The sequence below is a fragment of the Micromys minutus genome (genome assembly GCF_963924665.1).
Source record: "Micromys minutus genome assembly, chromosome: 6".
In the NCBI taxonomy this organism is placed as follows: domain Eukaryota; kingdom Metazoa; phylum Chordata; class Mammalia; order Rodentia; family Muridae; genus Micromys; species Micromys minutus.
The window spans coordinates 77,462,404-77,482,625 of NC_137975.1; the positions used below are offsets into that span (position 1 = coordinate 77,462,404).

The 20,222-nt window shown below is 35.6% G+C and overlaps 1 protein-coding gene across 1 annotated transcript; it reads right to left on the minus strand.

Moving 5' to 3' along the window:
- Nucleotides 1-243: 243 nt before the first annotated feature.
- Nucleotides 244-5,016, minus strand: LOC308422086 (prolactin-2B1-like; the record flags this gene model as incomplete). Its single annotated transcript, XM_080918540.1, has 4 exons — nt 244-432; nt 1,632-1,811; nt 2,848-2,955; nt 4,837-5,016. The coding sequence occupies 4 exons, from the start codon at nt 5,014-5,016 to the stop codon at nt 244-246; spliced, it is 657 nt and encodes a 218-aa protein (XP_080774666.1).
- Between the last annotated feature and the right edge of the window lie 15,206 nt (nt 5,017-20,222).

The following is a 20,222-nucleotide window of genomic DNA, read 5'->3' on the forward strand; positions in this document are numbered from 1 at the left end:
ATTTTTTCTAACAACAGTGCTTGTGTGTGTTTTCAGTACTTATCATTTATAAAACATTTTGCCTGGAAGATGTCAATGATATGAATATATTTTTCATAAACAAACAACAGGAATTTGAAGCAATTGACTAAAACTTTAGCACTTCCAAGTAGTTTTTATTCTTAAAAAAGAGGGAGAAGTTAAAAGGAAACTTTCCAGTAATGTCTTGTCAACAAACATTTCAAAAGTAGATTATATAATTTGCTATTGGCAGTTGTTTTGATTGACTGTCTGGTACTTGATGACCGCAAGATAAGTATTTACTTTTCGAGAATCTCTGAGCAGGCAGCGGATCAGGGTATAAAAAGAAAAGCAGCGAACATCTTCATTGCTTGACTGCAAGGGTGACAGGTCAGGCCATATAAGGTAGGTTTCATTATCTCTTTCTCCAATCTGAACAGAATCAGCAAAATGAAAGTCAGCCAAGTATTAATTATAATTTAAATAATCATTTTTATAAACATTAAACATAGGTTTGTAAAAATATTTGTATTCTCAGAATTGTAAAATAAATATGGATTTTTATAGATATGCTTTGTTTTATACCCCTAGTAAATACATATTCTGAAATGTGAAATTCCTAATAAAATGTTTTTTGCAGGAGTCAATAAACAGCTACACAGCAAGGGGGTACTTTTTAAACACAGATGTGACAATGAGAAAATGAAGGAAGTGCTTTCATATTTACTTCATATTTCATAATTTCTACTTAACAAACTTTGTCCTCAGCATAGACCCTGTCTTGAAATTGTAATAAAATTTGAAATTAAATCAAATGTCCCATTTACTTATAACCAAAGCAGCTCACAAAATAATGTGTGTACAAAAATATCCTAGGGCAAACTAGGATTGCTATGGGTGAATTAAGAGAAATAGTCAAGAGCTGGAAGAGCTGAGATTAACTGAGGTAGCTAGGTATCTGTTCTTTTAGTTTTTTTTTACTTAGTCTGATATACTATAACATATTTATCCCTTCTCTTTTGTAATTATCATTACCTGCAAATATGTAACTACAAATGTATTTCTAAATATAACCTCATCAGTCTGTTTAATGTTACTTGTATGTGTTTTTAGGGGTAGCCATTTGGATTTCAAAAACCAATTGATGGACTTTTACTTGGAGAAGCTTATTTCTACTACTACCAACATTCCTATGATTCCTCTAGTTTCTTGTATAGAACTTGGTGTAGTTCCCCATGAACCTTCCTTTTAAACACTGTCCTATTTTGCAGGTCTAATTGTGTTAGCTTTGTTCATCTTATATTTAAAAAAGTCATGTCTGTGAGACTTTATGGGGGACCACTGTGACATTCCTAGAAGACAAATTCTTAGAGAAAATTTCCTGATACTTTAGTTATGAAATTGTCACTATCTTCTGCAGTACTCTCTGAACCTTAGATCTGGGAATGTTTGGTAGATGTATCCACTGGGGCTGGTCTTCACAATGATTTTGACCAGTTGCATTTTCTTTCATGATCTGTAAGACCAACATTTTTTATCTTTTTGTCAAATTAAACATTTAAAAAAATATGTCATTGCATCAAATTTAAGCATGAAAAAAAAAAGCTAAGAACTGTCAGCAGACTGCTCACCAAGCTGAGAATTGTTTTAACACCAGTTGTGAGTTCATCAAATTTTGCCTGAATTTCTCTGGCTTTGGAGATAAGAGAAGAAGTGTCTCCTTGCATTGTAGATATTTCATTCACAAGATGATTCAGAGCGTTGGTCCAGGAATTCAATAGACTGTGTACCAATGTCAGCAGTTTTCTTGGCTAAGTAATGATAATTTATCAAACATATTAAAATACATGAAATGCACTAGGATTAGATATGAGAAGTTTCTCCTCAAGTCAATATAATTTTTGTAAGCTATTCATATTATTTTATAGATGGTACAAGTCCTATGATTAAAAAGGGTTGACACTGATATCATGCTATGAAATTATGCTGAAAATTTATCTCAGAACTGACAGTATATTAGTCTATGAAAATTTTAGCAAAGCAATCTCTCTCAATAAATGAGATTTCCTGTACAAACTCGTATTGTTTATGTTTCTGTTATTTTACTTCATTTATATTATTATTATTTCAGTGACAATCAAAGACCCACAGAGTGCATATTACAATAAAAATATATACTATAAATGGTACTGTATGAATGTTTAGGGTTATATGATAATGTCCAACTCAATCCTGAAATGAGTATGGCAAGGAATCATATATGATAAATGGTAACATTTATAAATTTAAGCTGACAAGATATGTAAATTTTTTATTGCACAGAGAGAATAGTTATTATATCTTAGGAACACAGTAGAATTTTATTGGACTCTTTTTTCAGTTACCTTTCTTTTACAAAATTAGAAAATAAGGGGCGGTGAGGAATAAACAATTAGTAAAAGACACAAAGACAGGAATGTAAACTACTTGACTGTCATGAATGAATAAGTTAGTATTCATTGTAAACCATTCTGCCAACTTTGGGTCTATCAGTAACCATGAAAAATGCATCTATATATGTACTGCTTAACTTACATAAAATAAATATTTAAGTATGAAGGTTTATGTCTATTGAAAGTTTCCTATAAGATATCAGGGGTTAACACTGGTAAAATAATTTTTCTCCATTACTTTACAGATCATATGAAACATGACTTGGCAGATTTCACTTGTATTAACCATGCAATGTGGCATATTTTATTGCTCATAACATACCCATGGTGGTGTCTTTGACCACCTTTACTATATGTAGAAGTGCCTTATTGTTTCACACATTCTGGTGAAGAAGTATAATGAGTACATACTTACATTGCTTCCCAGAGATTGCTCCTTGTTTACTGGAGAATCAAAAATGGCAGTGTGACAAGTCCCAGGGACCCTGTCATTGTATCTCTTACCCTGAGCATACTGATTATTCTGGAAATGATGAAATATTAAATAAGTCAAAGACTGGAAATTATATGAGTAAGACAAAGACCAGAATTTGGATGGGCTTGATAGCTATTTAATTTAACAGTAAGTAATCAACACATGGTAATTTAAACCTTGTAAACTTTTTGTAGATGGAGAAATCACAAAACCCACGATTGTCAGTCCTTACTCCAACATATTGTGTAGCTATTTCATAAATAAAACTATTCTTATACCCAGATATAAGGGTAACTCTCACACCTTACGAAAGGATGTTCTTCTAGAAACAGATGAAAATGATTATAGAAATATACAAATGGCCAAAATTCAGAGAATAGATGATTTTGATTTTCTGAACCCCAACTCTGTATCTTCAATGCAACCTGTAAACCTAATACTATAAAAGTGGAGGGCTTTAGAAATATTGTAAAAAATAAAATATGGTGATAGATGCCTTCCCCTAGTAGTGACATGTGTGAGTTATGAACCTATGAATTCTCAACGGTATAATTGACTCAAAAAGAACATCACAATGATAATAACAATTAACCTGACAATGTGGACAGGAGAAAGACAATATAGTCATATCTTCAGAAAAAGAGCTTCAAGCATTCCTTCCATCCAAATCAATTGCTTCCTAGAGTAGCTAATGTAGATAGTATAACCCTATGTAGTCAGGCAGGAACAAATGTACAGATAAGCATAAGTAAGTATGTACACACACACACACACACACACACACACACACACACACACACACACACACACACGGCACAACACATACCAATAATAAAAACAACCCTTGAGCAAGAAGATAATGAATTTTGGATGAAAGGATAGTTGAGAGAGAGAATAGTGGTTCTCTCATAGATATAGCATTTATATATTAAAATCCCATAAAAATCTTATTAATGAAATTGAAAGTAATATATTAGGGGAACAACTCTTTTATCCACATTTCAGAATTTTACCAAAAGTCTCAGTTTCCCCACCCAGCTAACACTCAAATATCCCAATTGCTTTCCATGCTTCTTATTCTCAGACTTCTAACAGTTCTATCAGACAGTGACAGAACTACAAACTACTAAATGTTGTAGGATCTTTGTTTAGCATTTGTGGCAAATTCTATAATAAATAAGTTTGTATATTCTCAAGCTTGGTTTCTTGGACATTTTAATATTATAACTTTCTTGAAAATAATTTTGCACCTATACTACTGTCACTAACCAAGTTTATAACAAAGGTCACACCAAACGAATTTGGAGTGCTATTAAACTAACTGTTCTGAGTCATATAAACCTTGAAGTAGTAGTATTGGAAGTAATAAGCTAAAAGCTAATTAAGATAGAAAACCATCATTTTCACTTATCAATATGTTCATTAATTTGCTACAATGGATTTATTTTTAAAGCCCTTATGTTAAACTGTTAGGGGTGAGATTTTTGATAGTTAGAAAGGACATCTAGGGTGGTTTCACATATTCAAAGCAGCACATTAAGAATGGTAATGGGAAAAACCACTGTGTCAAACAAGTGTTAAGACACGTATGTGTTGTGTTATACAGACTTGACTTACAAAATCACATGCTCACTGATATGTAATAGAAATAATAATTATACCCTGTTCTTTGTCAAAATTTCATAGCTTAAATAAAATGTTTAGAAATAGAAAAATATTAAAATTATATGATTTTAGGAAATTGACGTTTCTTGAGAATATCCTTTTCTCCTGTTATAGAGTTTAATGACTGATGATTTCTCCTGCTTATGAAGCTGTATTCTTTGACATTTGGGTTATGATGCTTTCCTATTTAGCCTATGTTATATCTCAATGAGTAGAATGAAGGCACATTTTAGAAAGAAGCCATGAATCAGAGGGGGTACTTACAAATTCAGTGAGGAGTTTTGCAGTTTCACCACTGACAATGTGAGACATAAAAGTTGTCAATGTAAGAAGTTTCTCTAAGGAGGCCTGGAGAGTGGCATCCTTCTCAGCACAGGTGGATATAGAGAATGCATTCTCCCACAAATGCAAGTAAGACACCAGGAACAGGAACAGTGGTGTCATTGCTAAAACAAAAGAAAACACACTCAGACCTTCTTCTCTGAGGTTATCAATAGTCACTCTGTTAGTAGAAGCCTTGTCACAGTGGCTTTTTTTTTCATTTTCACAGAATTTGCTAGTTTTAGATGTGTTGAAGAATGATCATCTTCTACTGTGCAAGTTTAGGTAACTAAATATATTTGCACAGAATTATATTTTGAAATGTGACTAGGATCCTGAAATTGTTATTTACAGTCATGTTTTTGTTTATTCCTAACATTTGCAGCCTAAGATGTATAAGTCACATGATCAAATCAATATCTTCTGATCAATTAACATCTTCAAGATTTTTCTTGTTTATCAAAATTAAAAGAGCCAAATATTTATAACTTATACCTCAGTGTCTAATGTTAACATATTTGTATCTAATCTGGCATAGGCAATATGTACCAGTTTGTGTTATTTTCATTATTTGTGAAAGAGCATTATTTGGTCTTTCTAATGTATTGAAGATAAAGAGAATATTGTCATAAACATGATGCAACAGCCTAGAATTATAAACGCAGCTTCAAAATATCATGTCTTTTTTAGTTTGAAAATTAATTTCTTTGCAAAAACATTATTTTCTTTTTTCTTTTTTTTTTTTTTTTTTTTTTTTTTTGTCATTGTGATGCTTGCAATCTGCCTGTGAATTGGCTTAGCAAGATATTGATAATGAAAACATTGAGAATGTATAAGCCATATATGCAGTTTGTATGATTTTATTTTAGCATCATTAGTCACTTCAAAATGCAAGACACAAACACCAATGACTTTGCCTTCATCTGGTAATCTGTGTTTCTAAGAGATGTCACTAATCCATATGAAGACCCACACATTTTCCATGGTGACATGCCACTGGCTTGAGAAATTTGATTCCATCTATGTTCTCTGTTCTATATAGCACATGCCTCTTAATAATTTTGCAATAAGTTTGGCTTCATCAACTTCCTTTTCAGGTTTTACATGAAGAGAAATAGAAATTAACTGTAACATATCAATTGTTTACAATAGGGTGACACATCATGCATTCATTAAATTAAAGAGCTACATACATTTATGAACACAAGTCCGGCATAAAACATGTTATAAAATATGGCTTTCACAAATCCATATTTCAGCAGAACTTTTTTTAGTATTTGTGGTAATAGTTTCCAACAGAAACTTAAGAAATTGGTAGGAGGAATGCTTGGCAACCACCTACACTCAATTACTAAAAATAACTAAATATGCCAAAAAGCAGTGTAAACTACAAATAAGAACCAATTTTATTTGAAAATAAAGATATTTTCAAACAACTCATATGATATTTTTAATGTGACGCCTGTATTTTAAATTTTATTTTATGTGTGGCATGCATAAGTATGAAATTGTGTGTATGTACACTCTATTTATTAATCATCTGAAAGATTTTCATAGTCCTAGAAGAAAGAAGATTCATCATTTTGGCTTTCTTCTTCATAAGATCAAATTTACTGTTGTTACTAATTCATTTTTCTTGAAATATTACTCAGAAAATAGAGGCAAGTTAGCAGGTTTACACCTTTATGTTACCTACACATACCTGTTAAAATTGTATATTACCCACATCTGCAAGGTTTCTATGTGTTTCTCTCCAGCAGAGACAGTTTAGTTGCATCAATTCAAGTCAAAGAATTCACAGACAAGACCTCAAAACTGGAGTATGTTCCATCCTTTCTTTCCTAAGTTGTTACTAGTTTCAACCATAGTACCTACTACTCTCATTTCATCTTAATGTCTTTATATCTGCAATTTTCACCTTTGTGAGATGAGTCATTTCTAGTTTTGCATATACATCTTATATACAAAATGAATACAAAATACTACATTATATACAAAATGGTACATTTGTTCATGTAGTATTAAGACAAATCCCTGACACAAATAAAGCTCTTCTTCCTCTACCTGGACATAACTACATGTCTCTATGCTAAGTTGACTGCCTTTGAAAACCACTAATACCAGAGTTTTTTTTCTTTTTTTTCTTCCTAGAACAAGGAGTAAAACAGATATCCAAAGTCTATGTTGACTATGCTTTTCCTAGTTAGGTAAGAATAAATGTCCAATTATCTCAGATAGGATTAGGATAGCATCAAAAAGTAAACTTCCCAGTGACATAACATTTAAACATCTGTAGAAGAACTTAAATGAAAAGCTACTTACAAGAAAATATTTGAGTCAAAGACAGTAGCATCCCTGAGAAGTCACACCTCAGCTTGTCTGCTGATTCAGAAAATCTGCATCCCTTAGTCTTTCCTTCTTTTAACTTTCCATCCTCTATATAGTCAAGCACATTCTGCTAGAGGGCAGAAGGAAGTGACTCTTAGAATACAATTGCCGATCCCATGACCTTCTCTGTTAGGGTCAAGGAGTGCAGCCTAGTATCTGTGACCACAGATATAACTATATCTTCAGTGGTTATCTTGTTTCTGGGCAGTTACTAGTGTTCAGGATACATTGGACATAGCCTCAGCCATTTCTCATTCAAAAATAATGATGAGACTTTTATATTCAAATGGAAATGGCAATGGCTCTATCTTTTTCCCTACTTTCCCTATTTTCTTCAGGTTCTCATATATTCCTTTAACTTCCCAGAATTACCAGAGAATAGCAGTAGGTATTTACTCTGAATAAGTCTTATCTTTATGTCTTTACCAGCATTGATGAATACTGTAATGAGTTTTACTTGGTAGACAGATAAAAATGTAACAGGTAAATGCACAAAGACAATTAGAAAATTATATTTATTGAAGTTAACAAGTGTAAGACCATTCTATTTGTATACTATTACATCTACAGATACAGATTTTTTTCAACCTGGATACTGTTAGCCAACATGGGTTCTCTATGCTGAGATGGGCTTAAGCCAAATGAGAAAGTGGTTAGCTGACCTCAAGATAGTTGTACTACTGACCAGATAGTTACAACTTACTGATTTGGGTGATGCATTATCATTGGAATTCCCAGATATCATGTGGCATGAAGCAGGCTGGCTAGGATTAAGGGAATTCTCACATATTCCCAACCCAATTTCATTATCACATGTAGCATTAAAATATAGTATCTATAGTAAGTTATTATCATTCAATTCTGACATAAACAAGAATCAGTGACAATGGGTCTATAGTATAGATTTCAAACAGTCTATGCCACCCAACAATTCAATGGAAATGAACCAGTTTGGTCTCTGGATTTTTCTTCAACCTAATGGACGTTGGTGTTGGCTATTTTTTACAAGAATTTTTCCTTCTTACACATTCTAACTGATATGATTAATGTTCTTTTAGATTATTTTCCAAATACATGTGACAATTGATTTTAATGTTATGAATTAATTCCCTACAGATAGTAAGCAGAATATTTAAAGGTTCAGTATATATGTTAGTATTGGAAATAATAATGTAAGACAGTGAGTCATAACCCTTTTTAGGGTTGAATATCCATTTCACATATGTCACATATCACATATTATTTTTTGTATACCAGAAACTTACATCATAATTCATAAAAGTAGTAAAGGTACAATGGAGTAGCAAATATAACTTTATGGTTAGGAGTCATCATAATGTGAAGAACTGTATTAAATAGACACAGTATTATGAAAGTTGGACCTCAGTGTTCTAATGCAATCTATAAAATATTAGGAGGCGGTAAAATAGCATGTAAGGGTCTCATTGTTTGTTTCATTTTTTTTTCATATAATGATTTGGGTTATAACAAAATAATGGGAGGAATGAGTTAATTTATTTCTAATTAATACACATTATACCTTATATGCATTATTAATTTACCCTTGTCTCGAATCTCCAATGATATTGTTGTCTGTATTCTATATCAGAAACATGTGAGAGCATGGTGCCGGAAGCACTGTGTTTGTGTTCATCAACATAAAGGACTAAAGAGCTCATCAAAAATCTAGAATGTCAGTGAGTACAAGTGTTGTAGTCCCTTTCATGAGTATCTAAAAGGCTGTTTCTAAGGAAAGGACTAATAGTAGGACAGTACCAAGGGTATTGGAGGTATGAGGTTCATAAAATGTCTGCTCAGAAAAGTATCAAGCATAGAGTAGAGGCATCTGTGACAGAACTTATGTGTGTTACAGGAAGAAGCTATGGTAGAATGGTTAGGTACCTAAACTTTTCTGAACTCCCTTGATCTTTTTCAAATGTTTCAATTTCAGTCTTGGTTTGGTTCTATTATTCCCTGATAGAGACCTCAATCCTCCCCATTAGTCTGTAAATACTGCTTCTTAACCATGTACACTGGCAGCCTGTATCCTGTTTTTTTATTTCATGAGATCTTACTGCTCCCTGAAGTTCTAAGAGACTTTACATTTCAAACAGCATCTGAACTGTTAGAATATTGCAACTCTTGGAGTAGTACCAGAAATATTTGCCTCATAAGATCATCTTTAATTTTTTGAGGGTAAGAGGAGGGATATGAATTCTAAAATGTTCTATGAATGAAAGTTCAATCAACAAAACCATATCCATTAACATTAATACTGATAGTTGATCTAACAGGGCAAATAAACAGATGATGCAATCCTAAAAGATAACACACTTGAAAGACATAGATTGAGATAACTGAGGTAAGAGTATGCCCTCAAAATGTGTGTAGCACCATTCCCTGAGCTAGGATTTACATCTAAACAAAAGGGCACAAGCAAGATTAGCACTAGCATTTATGTCTCTCCACTTTCTGACTGTTTGAGGAAATGAAAGGAGGTGTGTAACCTATGCCCTCATTGGAAACTGTGTCCAATTCCAATCTAAGACAAATGAACTCTTGCTTCTCCAACTTACTTCTGTTAGATATTTTTTTTAATTCCAATGACAAAGGTTTAACTGACATAACTATAATACCCTATGATATATTATCACTCCTCACCTAACTGCACTTCTGCCAGGCCACTCTGCTAGCTGGATGGTGGCAGTTCACACTGCTCTGACTGCCCAGGGTATGGGAAACAAGCCAGTTCTCATCTACCACACTCTTTCACCTCACATTACTTTCTGCATATAGCCTTGGGATGGCTGCAGTCACTGACATTTTATCAGGCATGTTTCTTGCTTTCCTCCAGGTAAGGATGAACAAGGTGCACTTCTGAAGAATTTCATATCTGCAAAAAAAATAAAATAAAATAAAATAAAATAAAAGCATAAATCAACCTAAATTTATTCTCTGGTCACTTCCTGCTCCCTTAAGTACCTGTGTTCTAAGCACACTTTCTTTCGAAGGAGAGGTAAGCTGCATAATATCTACAGTAGAGAAGATTGTCTACTACTGTACAACCTCAGCCCTTTTCTCATTCATGCATCTGTATCTGTATTCATGATATACATTTCCCTCTCCTAACTGCATTGTAGGAAGTGATATCATACTCATTCTCCTATAAAATTTAACAGTGCACAGTGTTGGAGATTAACAAGTTTATAATGTCATAGTGGGTCTGGGTTTTTGTTGTTTTTTTTTTTTTTTTTTTTTTTTTTCTCTTTTTCACCTAGATTGTGTTGGCAGTTTAGAAGACCACTTTTTTAATTAATTTATTTATTAATAATTTTATTTGTTTACATTTTTAATGTTATTCTCTTTCCCGGTCTCTCCTCCATAAATACCCCACTCAAATCCCCTACTCATTGACTCTAAATGGGTGCTCACCCACCCAGCCATTCCACTGTCACCCCTCTAGAATTCCTGTCTTTAGAGCATCAAGCCTCCATAGGACCAAACACCTTCCCTCCACTGATGCCAGATAAGGCATTCCTCTGCTATATATGTAGCTGGAGCTATGACCAGTCCATGCATACTCTTTGGTTGGTGGTATAGTCTTTGGAAGCTCTGAGAGGTATGGTTGGTTAGTTGATACTATTGTTCTTCCTATGGGGATAAAATCTCTTATAGTTCCTTCAGCCTGTCCCCTAACTTTTCCATTGGGATTCCCAGACTCACTCCAATGGTTTGCTGTCAGTCTATATGTGTCTTAATCACGTGCTGTCAGAGCCTCTCAGAGAATAACCATACAAGCCTCTTATTTGGAAGCACATTTTGGCAGGAGCAATAGTGTTGGGGTTTGGTGTTAGGGGATGGAATGTATCACATGGTAGAGTGATCTCTGAATGACATTTCCTTTAGCCTCTGCTCCATTTTTGTCCCTACATCTTCTTGAGACAGTATCTTAGTTGGTCTTTAGTGAACAGACATTATTACCAAGGTAAGTCTTATAAAAGACAACATTTATTTGGGGCTGGTTTACAGGTTCAGAGGTTCAGTCAAGTATCAGCAGTGCTGGAACATGGCAGCATCTATGTAGGAATGATACAGGAGGATCTGAGCTGTCTACATCTTTATCTGAAGATGCTAAAAGAATACTGACTTCCAGGCATCTGGGATGAGATTCTTAAGGTCAATGTCCACAGTGACACAGCTACTGCAACAAGGCCAAACCTCCAAACAGGGCTATTCTCTAAGCCAAGCACATTCAATCCATGACAGACAGAAAAATTCAGGGTTTAAAAATTTGAGATTGCTGGGTAGCCCTATAACTCCACTAGGAGACATGCCTATCTACTGGGTGACATCTTCTCAGGTTTTATCTTCCCCTTTGTTGGGTATTTTGGCTATTGGGTCACTGTGTCCTGGTAGTCTCTTGCATCCCTGGCATTTGGAACTATCTAGTGGTTCCCAAAATTTCCCACCTCACATGGCTACTTATTTCTGTTCATTTTCCTGGCCTTCTGGACTTCTCTCTTCTCTCTTCTCATAAGTAGTACTGGCAACCTGTTTTTCCATCTTACCAATTCTGATTGGTATAAGGTGGAATCTCAGGATCACTTTGATTTGCATTTCCCTGATGACTAAAGATATTGAACATTTCTCTAGGGGCTACTATTAGTTATGATTATTCATTTGTATAAAATCCAATTTTGTCCCTATGAAGGTATAATCCTGTCAGGAGAAGGGATATTCATATAATAACATTTGGTACTTTGGGTATCCTTAAAACATTTTGTATTTGTTTCAGGTTTTTACAATCTGAATTTATCATAGTCACCAAAATAGGACCACCTTCCCTCTCCTCATAATATGTGTTCTCAAATAAATAAATAAAGTTTTAAAGGCCAATGAGTAACCAATTGTCTAGATGTACCAATTTTTTTTTAAGTTGAGAGACACCTTGAATGTTTTCAGCTTATTATTACTACAAATAAAGCAAATGTGTTTGTAGAATATTTGAGGATCTTTGAGGTATATGTCCAAGATTTCCAAAGTGGTGGAACTCCTTACAAAGTGGTGGAACTCCTTTGAACTTCTGCTATCAATGAAGAAGTGTTTCCTTTTGTCTTAGTCAGGGTTTTTATTCCTGCACAAAATATCATGACCAAGAAGCACGTTGGGGAGGAAAGGGTTTATTCAGCTTATGGTTCACTGTTCATCACCAGAGGAAGTCAGGACTGGATCTCAAGCAGGTCAGGAAGCAGGAGGTGATGCAGAGGCCATGGAGGGATGTTACTTACTGGCTTGCTTACCTTGGCTTGCTCAGCTTGCTTTCTTATAGAACCCAGGTCTACCAGCCCAGGGATGGCACTACCCACAATGGGCTGGATCTTCCCCCCTTGATCACTAGTTTAAGAAAATACCTTACAGCTGGATCTCATGGATGAATTTCCTCAACTGAGGCTCCTTTCTCTGTGATAACTCCAGCTTGTGTCACATTGACACAAAACCAGCCAGTACATTTGACCCCTTGCTAATTTGACACATAAATAAATCAATATTAAGCCTCAACCCTTACTTTCTTGTTCATTCCCAAGATCTAGATAACCTTAAAAGTCTTACAGTCTTTACCATTATTTTACATTTTAAAATTGCAATACCTTTAAAATACTCTTTAAAAAGCAATCACAGTCTTTTGACAATTCAAAGTCTCTAAACTGTGGACTCATCTTTTTCCTTCAAGAGAGAGATATCAGGGCATAGTTACAGTCAAAGAAAAACCAATCTATAACCACCCAGTGTCTGAGAATCCACTTAAAAATTTCTGGGCTCCTCCAAGTGCTTGAGTCACTTTTTCAGCTCTGCTGTTTGTAGCACATACTTTGTCTTCTAGGCTCCAGCTGCCTGTTCTCCACTGCCTCTGGTGTTCTTGGTGGTCATGTCATGGAACTGGCATCTCCAACACACCACTGTCAGTCCCGGGGCACTAATTGCCACTGAGGATGCACCCTCATCAATGGCCTATCATGACCACTCACAGTGCAGAGCCTCAGCTGCTCTCCATGACCCCTTCATTCCTTCAAAACCAGTACCACCTGGGTGACTCTTGCACATTACCAAGTCCAGCCACAGCATGAAGTACAACCTTGACTATCTCTGAAACACAATTTTTTTTGTCCTCTCAGAAAACACTTCCCAGAACATTTCTCCACAGTGATGCTGGTCTCTTCTTAATCACCACTAAGTTCTTACCTCCAGCTGACCAGCATCAATTGTCCCAGTGGACTCCTTCTCCTCCTAAATATAAGGCCAGAGCCACATGACTGAAGCTGCCCAAGTTCTGCTGCTTGCAGGAGCTGGAACATGCCCCCCTTTTTTTCTATTACATTATCACTAAATTCCTCTTTTCTAACTCCTTCACTGCCTAAGCTTGGCTGTCCGGGTTCTTTCTCTGCAGATTGACCTTGAATTTAGAGACCTGTATGCCAGTTACCTGGGATTAAAGGTGTGTACCACCACACCTGGACTTAAGCTTTTCTTCACCTAAAACTCCTTTGCTCCATGTCCATGACAGCATGAGCTCTCTCTTGAGTTTTCTAAGTTATTCATTCTGATGTGTGTAATGCAGAACTTCAGAGTTGTTTTGATTTGCTTTTCCCTGACTAAGGATTGTCAAACTTTTCTTAAGTGCTTCTCTGTTATTCGAGATTCCTCTGCTCACAATACTGTTTCACTCATTTAAATTGTGTTATTTTGGGTTGTTGGTGTCGAATTTTGTGAATTATTTGTAAATTTTAGATGGAACTTGGAACACTTATGGAAGAATAGGAGAAAGAATTGTGGCCCCAAAAGGGATAGGAAATCCACATGAAGATCAACATAGTCAATTTGTCTGGAGCCTAGGGGCTCTCAAAGTCTGAACCATCAATGATTAAAAGCGTAAACAGGCTGGACCTACACCACCCTGCACATATGTATCAGATGTTTAAAATGGTCTTAATGTGTGTCCTGAATATCTGGAATACCCACTATCACAAAAGCTATTGCCTGTACATGGAATATGTTCTTTTAGCTGTGCTGCCTTCACTGGCTTCAGTGAGAGGAGAAGTGCCAAAGTTCCCAGATTTAAAGTGCCAAGGATACCTAGGAGAGCCCTTATATGCTCTGAAGATAAGTGGTGGGGGGTGGGTTGGAGGAAGAATTTTGGGAAGGAGTGCTTGAGAGAAGGCAGTAAGCAAGATATAAAGTGAAAAAATTAAAAAAAATAATTTAAGAAGCAAATTTAAGGTAAAAAATCAGAAAAACAAACTACTTCAAGATCTATTAATGCTGTTGAAGACATTCATGGATATGTAGCCCTCTACTGGATCATGATCTACTTCTCAAGGGCTACAGTCAGAGAAAACTGACAAATAACCAATTAGTCTGAAGCCAGGATTCATATTTGTACCTAACTACTCTCTCCATACAGGATTTTGTTTGAAAAGAATCAGCCCTAAACTTCACTGGGTTTTTCCTATTTCCTGTTTTTATTTATATTGATTGATATTATTGAGTTTGTTGTTTCCTTTTTTTCACCTCTTTTTCATATTCTTCTCTAGATTGATTCCTATAGATTTATGTTAATGTGATATATGATTGGACATGAGAGTGGTAGGCAGAGAAAGGTCAAGGAACATAAGAGGAAGCAGGAGGCAGAATGGAGACTGAGGGAGAATCAAGATGGAGCCTATAAAGGAGGATCTAGATGCAGGTGGCCGTAATTGGTGATAGGTAAATATGAATATTTTAAGGGTTTCTATAGGTCATTTTATCTCATATAGAAGGGCAGTTTGTATTGTTTTCCATTGGCTGTAATCTTACTGTGTAGAGGCTTGGTAGATTGAGAATTTTTATATGTATACTTTCTTGAAATGCTACCAGGTTTGGAGTCATGTTTGTGCCCAGCAGTTGAGGAACAGAATATGGTAGGGTGGTCTTTCCTATGCATCTTGGACAGAAACAACAGGGGTGGTGCATTGAACCACCCCTAAGTTCTTAGAGTTGTTCTGAAGCACCAAGTGTTGTGGGGACCGCATGTGTGTGCTCAGCTCTGCACTAAAGGGGCATCCACATAGTGAGACTGCAAGGGCAATTAAAAGGCTAAGCTATCCTTTTAATATTTACTGCACCTGATTTCAAACATTTTCTCTTACTTATACTACAGACTACCATATTGTTATATCAGTAGAAGCATGTTGTTAACTTGAAAGTGAAACATTTTAGAGAATGCAAGCTTCTGCCCTCTTTAATACTTTTATTTTGCTTATTGTCAAGTATGTTTTAGAAGAGAAATGTTTAATTATATAAATTAAGTTATACTTTTGTTTTATTTAATTTATAAGTTTTTCCTTTCTTTCATGACAATAAGAACACAGTCTTTATGTGATTTTATTATCTTATACATAGATGTGGGACTCAGGTGGTAATGGGAACCATGATTCTTGGTTGAGATGATAGAAGCCCTAGAAGCTATGAGTGAGATGGCAGGTAGCTTCCTGGCCTCCAAAAAAATCAGGAATTCTTGCCATAGGCACCATACTGTAACTTTGAGCATTAGCCACACCTCAATTCCCTCCCTTGCAGGTAGACATAAGCTAGGCAGAAGCTAGAGGAAAAAGCAGGACCACCCCCCAAATATGTAGATAAGGTCTTCCCAAGCCCTCAGGCCAAGCCAATAGAAAGTACTCATTGTCAGACTCCAAACAATTTTAAAACTGTGTGTGTGTGTGTCTCTGTGTGTGTGTGAGTGTGTGTATACATATGAGAGCTTGGGTCAAGAGTTAAAAAACAAAATGAAACAAACAAACAAACAAACAGAAACCTGTGTAAGGATCATTGTACTTCCTAAGATCCTTTTTTTGCAAAGAGCTGGTAACACCTCTGATTGGGAAGAGATTATATCCCCAAAAGATTTTTGTACCCTGTACCAAAGCTTCTCACTGACTTGGTTCAGTGTGACCCGGTTCCCTGTGGCAGCTGTAGAAACATAGGCAAGTCAATTTCAGCAGTGGAAGCAGTCAAGCCAGTTATTCTCTCCATTCCCTGAACTTATGTCCACACTAAGACCCAGCAGCAGAGGTAGCCCCAACAGTCTCCTGGACCCTTCAGGGAAGTAGAGACCAAACACATTTTTCCCATTCTTTTCACCCAAGTTCACATACGCAGTCCAGGCCCAATGGCAGAAGTGGCAGAGGTCACCTCTATCTCTAGCCAGACAGCTATGTGGTATTTCTGGCTCCAGGTCCCAGAGATAGATACTTATATTGATCATATTACTTATCATGAAGTTTTTGGCACATGGCTTAGGGATTTAGTTTAGTGGTATTGTTTGGGTCCTCACTGCCCCCCCCAATACAAAAACTGAAAAACAACAAACAAAAAGATTTGCCACAGAAATTTAATTAGAATGTGCTTTTTCTACTCAGTTCTCAGTTTGTAATTTAGGATGTGATCATTTTAGACTCTCTATGATATTACACAACGACCCGAACTTGGTCATCTTATCATTTTCTAAAAGAAGAGTTGTAATGTACATACTACAGTCACAGGATCGGTTCATTAATACTTTCTTATTTGATATTAAATTGCTATTCCTACATCTTCTATTACTTCTTTTGAATTTAATGCATACTTTGAAGAAAAAGGAGGGAAGAACTTCCTATAGTACATTTCAAGTATAAATCTTCTAAATACCAAAGCTTGATTATACATACAACTTGTTCATTTCTTGTTGATAATGAAGGCTAGGATCCCAGAATGAGTGATAAAGGCAGTAATTGAAAATATTCACTTCTATTTCCCTAATTAGTGAGTGAACTAATAAATAGACTGGCTAAAAATGTCCCTTAAAAAGTGAATTTACATGGTGATTCTTCTGTTTCTATGCTTAGTTTGTGTTTTTCAATTAAATGATATTATCATCTTCATTTATCTATAATAACTACATATAGATATGTATGCAAATATATTAGTTTATGTCTACAAATATAGGCACCAATGTGGGTAGTGGTCAAACATAATTTATGTGTGGTATTCTAGATGAGAATACAATGGGGAGACCAAAAATATGAATTTTGAATATCTTAAACAGTAATTTTTCACTTAATTAACAACAAGAACTTATTTATATTCAGGAGCTAACACTTATTGCTTCTGTATTAGACCATACTGGACCAAGACTTCTCCTTATTTCTCTTCTCTTCTGCTCAGTTACTGCTCTATACTCCATGTCTGGTATTGGGCTTCGATGCACTAATATAATCCATAGCATTATGACTTTTTACCAGCATTTTACTTATTGAGCCATCTTCCTAGCTCTCTGGTACTTTTCATTGTGATATATTTCATGAAATGCTCATTTTTCTTCTATACATCTACACACAAACACACATTCACACACACACACACACACACACACACACACACACACACAAACACACACACACAGAACACTTCTGATATTTCTAAAAGATGAAATGTAACAGTAACCTATCTGTTTCTCTGGCCCTTACAATATTTCCTTCAAGTATTCTCCATTCATTCCTGAGTATTAGGTACAGGAACTACATTGTAGTTTTGTAGTTGAAGATAAGGGTACATAGGAGGGTTAGAGGAGCAACCAAAATGGGAATGCATTTTAAGGAGTCATATCTCAACTTTTATATACATGGAAATAATGAACATTTGCTTTCATTGCTACATCTAAGCAGAATCCTGAATGAATTCCACAGCTCCAGTACTTATGCCTGTTCAGTTTACCTTTTCTACTGAAAGAAAGACATTAGGTTTGGGATGAATATCCTGTTGAGGTGCATATTGTTTAACACAGTTGGAGGATATCACCTTTGAACATGAATGCATGTTCAGCAGAACATGCATATGAGTTTGTATGTTCTCATGAGAGATTCTACAGCTAGGAGTGTAAACAGGATGTGGCCATAGGGGAAACTGAGATTGGTCAGACAAGAGGAGTCAGATAAAATGAAAAAGTTCTAAAGATAACAATGAACCTATTCCCTCTTACCCTGAGTCACATCAAGCTATGGGAAAGGAGAAGGCAAAGGTAACTCAATCAATAGTAGTAGAGGATGTGCCCTGCATTGATGGAGAATAGAAAATAATGACACTGTCCATCTTCACATACCATTGAGTGATAAATTTAGCAAATCAAGTTTGTTATAGAATATTGTGAGGTGTGATATAAAGGAACACATTTTATGATGGTAGGGAAGCTGAGAAAGTTTGAGTCAGTGACTTTACATAGTCAAGAGAAAAGGGAGTATAATGGTCTCATTCTACTTTCTTTATGCTCTTTTGTTTTTGTTTGTTTGCTCGCTTGTTTTGTTTGTTTTCTTTTTGGTTGAGACTTTGCCTATGCACTGGTTGATCTGATGGGGAATGTGAGTCTTTTTTGCTGATTTAGCCAGTTGTAGAATCACTGTCACAGGCATGTAGAGAAAGTTCTTTTCTATAAAATACATCTAGACAATACCCAGTTGCCAAACCTTACATCATTAAAACTAATAATTCTGACTTGATATGGTGGTTTGAGTCACTAATTCTTCTCATGCATCTTCAGTATTTGAATGTGTGCCCACTCATGGTGCAGATTTGCTGAAAAGAATGGGTGCAATGTGGGTACACGTTGTGAATTTAAACAGTGTTGCTTATTATTTGTTCTCACTTGACATGATGGATTGAGAGAATAATTTTTCTCATTACATTTTGTAATATATGAATTACATGATCAATATTTTAGTACTGTTAAGGTATTTGTTAAGATATGTGTATAGTATCTGCCACTAGGAAGAGTGGAGATCCAGGGACACAGGCCTGGTGAGACAGCACTATGAGTTGCCTGGAAGCAGAAAGGTCTGTGCCAAACTCTCAAAAATTTCCCCCATTGGTTCAGGGGAGCAGAAAACCTGCCTTAGGATCACTGTTTACACCCAGCGGGCCCCTGCATGCAGAACAGGCACTAAGGTCATCTGCCAAGAGGAACAGTGGAGACCCAGGGAAACATTCCTGGTGAGACTGTACTGTGAGTGGCCAAAGAAAAAAGACAAAATTCAACAAACCTTCATGTTAAAACTATTGGAAAGAACAGGAATCCAAGGCCCACATCTAAACATAATTAAAACAATATACAGCAAATCAATAGCCAACATCAACCTAATCGGTGAGAAACTTGAAGCAATCCCACTAAAATCAGGGACTAGACAAGGCTGCCCACTCTCCCCTTACCTATTGACCATAGTACTGGAAGTCCTGGCCAGACCAATTAGACAGCAAAAGTGAATCAAAATTGGAAAGTAAGAAGTAAAAACATCATTGTTTGCAGATGACATGATAGTGTACATATTGACCCCAAAAATTCCACCAGAGAAATTCGACAGCTGATAAACAAGTTCAACAAAGTGGCTGGATATAAAATTAACTCAGACAAATCAGTAGCCTTCTTCTACTCAAAGGTCAAGCATGCAGTTTAAGAAATTAGGAAAAATATACCCTTCATAATAATCAAAAACAATATGAAATACCTTGATATGACTCTAAGAAAGTAAAGGACCTGTACAACAAGAACTTTAATCGTCTGAAGAAGGAAATCGAGGAAGATCTCAGAAAATAGAAAGATCTCCCTTGCTCATGGATTGGAAGGATCAACATTGTAAAAATGGTGATCTTACCAAAAGCAATATACAGATTCAATGCAATACCCATCAAAATTACAACCCAATTATTAATAGAGTTGGAAAGAGCAATGTACAATTTCATCTGGAATAACAAAAGATGTAGAATTGTGAAATCCATCCACAACAAGAAAATATCTGCAGGAATTACTATCCTTGACCTCAAGCTATATTACAAGGCAATCGTGCTAAAGATGGCATGATACTGGTACAGAGACAGGC